Source organism: Ipomoea triloba, chromosome 1 (assembly GCF_003576645.1).
Source record: "Ipomoea triloba cultivar NCNSP0323 chromosome 1, ASM357664v1".
NCBI lineage: Eukaryota > Viridiplantae > Streptophyta > Magnoliopsida > Solanales > Convolvulaceae > Ipomoea > Ipomoea triloba.
Window position 1 is genome coordinate 7,187,163 of NC_044916.1, and position 6,479 is coordinate 7,193,641.

Consider the following 6,479-nt stretch of genomic DNA (forward strand, 5'->3'; position numbering starts at 1 on the left):
AAGAGGACAAATTATACCTAAATCATGATCTACATCACAAAGTAAATCACCAATAAATATTTATTATTAATATACTATCAATTTATTTCTAAAATAGTATATTAAAAACGAACACGTTTGTCAATAATCACCATACAATGTGGACGAACATATATGTCAAAAATCACCTTACAATATGGACCACGGTTCATAGTATAAAGATAAAAATTAGGAGATGGGCTAGTGATGCCCACCCAAAACGATTCACATATAATGCTACATAGCTTAAGCCCAATAGGATGGATTCCAATCTATCAACTAGCATTTGTGTTCAATTGAACTAGGAATATAAATAGCGGTTGTTATAGCATGGAATATGGTTCGAAAACGGCGTCATTTCTTCAAGTAAAGAAACGGAAGTCATTACATTTTAACAAATTCTGTATTTTTGTGTGTTCATAATAAAATGAAACTACAGTGTATCTAAAATGAAATTGTGTCGCATATTGTGTTTACATTATCAAATGAAATAAAAACACTGTAGTTAAATCAAAATGATATCAAAATGATATTGTACTTGTTTTGTAATAAAATTACAGTGTATATAAAATGAAACTGAATAACAGTTTCACACATTTGAGTGTATATTGTCCAATGAAACCGTATATAAATTAGAATTATAATTTAGTGGTGTTATAATAAAACTACAATGTGTATAAAATTAAAGTTAATAACATGTCTCACTATAATAAGACTATTGTATGTATAACGTCGAATGGAACTGTAGTTAAAACAAAATGAAACTATAGTTGTGCTGAAATAAAACTGAATATGTTATAAGGCAAAGCTAGTTATGCAGAACGAGTGTCGTTTCTTTTCATTTAAAAAAGACACCGTTTTGGACCATGGTCCACAATGCTGTGATGGTCCTTACTCCTTAGTAAAATTTGCCTATAAATAGCTTACTTGACCTACCACAAACCTTATAAGTCTAGCCTAATAAGGATATCAAAAAGTAGGATTTGCTAATTACCACAAAGTAAATCAAAAGATGATAACATATTTCTTTCTTTCTTAAGCTAAACCAATTAAATTTCATTCACTTTGCTGCAATCAATGATCACTAAAAAGTAGGATTTACAACTAAGAGCAGCTTCTTGATCTCCCATGACCAGAAGGTTGCCAGGCATTTGCATATTAAAAATTAGCGATAACTGGATTTTACAATGTGTATGAATTGCACCCCTCTAAGGGTTCAACAATAATACCGACCTACCAACTCATTTAACTCTCGCCTTGAAATTGATTTTTCGTATTGGTATCCCAAAACAACTTGAAAACCTCCCCGGGAACTCCAGGCAGAAGTAACGTGTGTTCCTGAGGGAGGAAGCAGAAACAAAAAACAAACCTCAACACCCCCTTATAATGCTAACGACGTTTTGTCCAATCTGTTCCTTTGTTTTCTCGCAAATAGGGAGATCACCAATGTACATATCAAAAAAGGCCCCTGGAAAACAAAACCAATAGTAAATGTCATGTGGGCAATTTCTTTCTTAAAAGTAGTTATCTCAAAGCATCAACTCATGGCTACTCCAAATTTATTTATTAAAAAAAAAAAAAAAAAAAACACTTACTACACAATTCCTTGCTATGAACTGTTCCAATATGATTACCACCAACTGCACAAACAAAAGACCATTTTTTACAAATCAAAAAACATTAAATTTGCTTACACACATTTTACAGTCAAGTGAGGGAGAGTGTTACCAAAAAGGTGAAACTAAGGAGTAAGTGAAAGAACAAATCGAACTAAATTACAGAACTAACAAATCTTTAAGAGTATGTGAGCCACTTACTCTCGGTAATCAGATGTCCATCAGCTGTACGCCGAAAATTGATTGTCGTACCCTAAAGGTTTTATACAAAAAAAATCAATTACGTGATTCTAGAATTAAAAAATAAAATAAAAAGGAGAATATAATGCAAGAATAAATGAGTACTTACAACATGTAAAGGGATATCTTGAGAGAAGATTGAACCAAATGTTTGTATGCAGTGAAAATCAGTCTCAGGATTTGTCTGCAAAACAATAATTGTCAATATAAAAGCGTAGACAACGCTTGCATGAAAAGGAAAAAAAAAAACTCTACCAACAACTAACCTTCACCAGTCGAGCTCGAAGGGATTTCTCAAAAGCACTGCAAGAAAATGGCAATTACAGACTTGTATAATAAGAACAGTACATAACAAATGCAAAATTAATTCCTCATGCCTATCAACTTTACCATATCAAAGTCAAATCAATTGCATCTTCACTTTAGCATTAATAAAAGTTCAAAATAATTACTAGTTCTGAAACTAGAAGAATGCATAATTTGACTTACTCCCTGACATTTTTAATTTTGATTCCATTGCAGCTAACTACAAGCCTAACGGTCATGTTGATATCCTCCCTGCATACATGCAACAAATACACATAAGGCAATAGCAGCATTGTCTTTATGAGTACAAACATTCAAGTAACAAAAGCATTTTACACTAGCCAAAAGTAAATGGCAAAACAATGTTTTCATTTTTCGGTAACAAAGATATTGTTAATGCTTGGTAAAAGAATTCCTACTGCCCCACTTGACTGAGGATGATTGGAACCTAGGTCAAGACATAATATACACTAGAAATGATACTCTGTAGTCTATAACAACAAATAAATAAACAGAGTCCTCGTTCTGTTAACAAAGTTGTTGAGAGTATTCAAGTACTATTTGCAGATACCTCAAAAGATCTTGATAAAACTCATGCTGGCTGTTCAGTTCATACGTGGGAACAGAAGAATATTTTGGACCCAACTTCTGGCAGACATCAAAAGGATGAACATCTATAGACAATGCAAAAGCAGATCAAGTGTTTAGGATTAAATTTGGAAAAATGTTATAAGCAACTAACAAGTTTCTGTGCAAGAAGGGGAACTCACAGAACCCAAAGGCATAAACCTTCAAAGTTTTTATTCTGATTATATTCATAATACGGGACCCAGTTCCAACAAGGACCTGAAATGTACATTGAGTTCAATTAGAAGCTTTTCTTAAATATCATTCACAAATAGGAAAATTGGGAAAATGACTGATCACAAGACGCTGAATATCTGCCACACACACCAAATACACTAGATGGATCCTAGGTTCCTCCAAGATGACTGCTCAACTCAAAAGCCTCCTAAAGGGCATACATGAGTATTGATCCTTGCAACACAAGTAATGAATGTGTGTATTATATTGAACACCAAAAGCAACCATCTAGGAAAACAGAGTTGAATGAAATTTCTACAGCTTAGGATGCATTTAGTTTGTTTTCCAATTAACTTGTAAATCCTTCATAGTATATTTTTTCTATTGACCAAACTATTATATACAAATTCCACTTCCAATAGCTACATAAAGAGTACTTCAAGTGCCTCCATATATAATAGAAATTAGGAAGCGAGGGCTTCTTGAAATACTGTTGCTCTTTATACTCAATAGTCAATAGACAATCTCCTAATCAAGCCTCAAAATGCTTCAGCAATATTCTCTGGAGGAAAACAGCACTCTGGCAAACTAAAATGTTACTATAAATTTGATGATATTATCCCAAATATCTACAGGCAGCACTATAAAGAAACACTGCCCATTAAACAATCTGCTCATAGAGTTTAATCTTATTTCCTGCGATAAAGAATAAATATGTTGAATAGTTCCACAGTTGATATGTTTACCTCAGATGTAAAACTAGAATTATTATCTCCGGCAAATATGTTGTCCAAGATGGCAGGAAACTCAATCCCAGTTCTGGGCTCAACTGCATGTCTAGACCAATTTAAACTTTGAAAGAAAGAATTAGAGCATCCCCGATGTTCAACTTCACAAGGGCTTTGATCCATAGACATCTGTGTTTCCATAGGAGTAGCTCCCAGAGGAATAGCAAGTAAATTCCTGGAGCTGATTGCCATACACACCATGCATAGTTAGAGTATAGTCATTGGTATACTTCGCTCATACCTAGGTCAATAGTTTTAAAATTAAATAAATGAACAAAAGAGCTTACACATTATCAAACGGTGGCACTAATACAGCTGCTAATGAGAGTGCTGGAATTGACTGAAGATATTTGGATTCTCTAAATAGTTGCTTTATAGTGAACTTAGAAAGTTTGCTAATTACCACCGGCATTGCAAACTTTCCTCTATAGCTAGATTTGGAAAAGGGAGAAATATTCTGTCCTTGGACTAAAGAGTTAGATCTGGCGTGTGATCCATGTTGCTTGCTTGATATTCTAGCATTGATATTTGTATTAGACCCACTTGCAAACCATAGTAGCAGGGCACCAGCAAATTTTGAGAAGCAACTGAAAGCTTCTTGAAGTGCCAGACTTGAATTATCAACAACGGAGTTAATATGATGCAGGAAATTCATTCCAAAACCATACGGCACAAGTGGATCCATTGGAAACATTTGAGATGGATCTTTATCAAAATCCATGAAAAGCAACCAATTACTATGCATATCCAGCTATTGTTCCCAAACCAACACTTGTATGCAGGGACGGGTAGAAGAATTCAGTTCGAAAAGAATGTTTAATGCAGTAGTGAACACCTGTTGAAGCATTGATGCAAGAAAGTGTTGAATTACCTCAAAACAAATAAAATTATACTCCGTATTAAATAAAAACAAACAAAACACTTAGTTGCAGGTAAACAGCACAACAATAGCAGACATATGTAGTCAATCATAGTATTATAGACTAATATGAAAGTAATAAACAAATCATTCAACTATCCAAACCCTCCTAGTCCGGAAAAAAAGAAAAAAAAAAAAAAAAAAAAAAAAAAAAAGACCCCAGTACTGATAAAAAGACACCAAGACAAGTTTTGATCTGTGAAATATCTACAAAGGAATGAATGAAAAGCAGCTATGCCAAACTATTCTAAACAAATATTGTCAAGAAAATGACATAAAATAAGTTGTGACTACATAAAGTAGGGTTACTAATTTTCACATATTGGTGGATATTCTCATAACCTCCTATTCTAAATGCACAAGGAATTAGTAAAAGTAAAGGATACATTTCTGGGAACAATTTTAAAAAAAATCATTTAGTGAATTTAAACAAAAAAGAAAAGGAAACAGATACAATACATAAACAGGCTATTTTACTCATCATTGAGCATTTTCAAATCACAGCATTGGACATTATAATTCCCCAAATTATTGGAAGTCAAATTCCAGAAAATATCAGCCACCCATAACAATCATGACACTGAAGCAATAGAAGTATGATCTTCAAAAAATAACACAAAAAAGCAAAGCCAATTACAAGAATTCCTTCAGCCATTGCATCCAGAATTTGAAAGTAAACATCACCAATGAATCAGGAAAATCAAATTCGAGGTAGAATGAGAACAAACCCGGAAAGGAATACGAGATATCTAAGTAATCCTTGAAATTGGGCAGACCAATTCACAAGGGTTTCCGTTGCATTCCTCCCCAAAAAATCAGAATGCAATCCAAAAGTAGTTTTTTCGTTTGTCTTAGGGTTTAGTAGTTTAAGGAGGAGTAAAGCAAGGAATATGCTTAGGGAAGGGAAGGAAAGGAAAAGAGCCCCTTTTCTTTGATTCGGCTAACTATCCAGAGCACATGAGAAATTAATCAAATTGTTAGAGATCAACACGAACACGGTGTTCTAAAAGCGATGACGTTTAATCTTCCTCCATCTCCGTAAACTCTTGACGGCTGCCACTCGCCTTTCCCACGTTACAATTTCATGTATGCCAATTGCCAATTTGCCACAACACCAAAACTTTTCTCCTTTTCTTTTTCTTTTTCTCAAAAAATACTTATCATTATTTTTTTTGAGTTAATACTCAATTTAGTTATTGACTATACTGATTTTTTTAAATTTAGTTTAAATGTCTTTTGTGTTTAATTGGGTCTTGGACTTTGATTTTTTTATTTAATTAAGTTCTCAACTATCAGAATCAATGACTAAATCGAGAAAAATCACAATAGTTGAGGACTAAATTGAATAAAATCATTACAAGTGAGGGCTAAATTGAGTAAAAATCATTGCAGTTGAAGACTAAATTGAGTTAATAGAGAAAAAATTACCAAGTTATCCTAATAGAGAACTCAATTAAGTAAAACATCGTGTAAATGAGAGGTTATTGATTCGAACTTCAATGGGAACATATACTATACTTAACAGGACAATATATACTTAAAAAAAAAAATGAAAACATCGTTATGCTTAAACATTATGTATTTCTGGTGTGAAATGAGTATATCACTTTTACAATATCTTTGGTGATGGATGCATTCTCATATACCTAATTTGTACAACATATTTTATAAAAGAAAAATATGGGGAGCAAATTTAAAGGTGTCTACTTTCGTGAACGATATTTCACATATTTGTAATCAAATGTGGGGACCCCAAAACTACATGCTCAGTTGCTCACTATGTCTCTT

The 6,479-nt window shown here is 33.1% G+C and overlaps 1 protein-coding gene across 1 annotated transcript; it reads right to left on the bottom strand.

Annotated features, from left to right (window-relative positions):
* Positions 1 to 1,028: 1,028 nt before the first annotated feature.
* Positions 1,029 to 5,759, bottom strand: LOC116032967 (fatty-acid-binding protein 2). Its single transcript, XM_031275722.1, has 11 exons — positions 5,420 to 5,759; positions 4,060 to 4,607; positions 3,731 to 3,953; positions 2,951 to 3,026; positions 2,752 to 2,854; positions 2,364 to 2,432; positions 2,141 to 2,177; positions 1,984 to 2,058; positions 1,836 to 1,887; positions 1,614 to 1,658; positions 1,029 to 1,486 (listed from the first exon to the last, which is right to left on the bottom strand). Exons 2-11 carry the CDS (start codon positions 4,515 to 4,517, stop codon positions 1,389 to 1,391), a joined length of 1,236 nt encoding a protein of 411 aa, XP_031131582.1. The 5' UTR covers positions 4,518 to 4,607; positions 5,420 to 5,759; the 3' UTR covers positions 1,029 to 1,388.
* Positions 5,760 to 6,479: the final 720 nt, after the last annotated feature.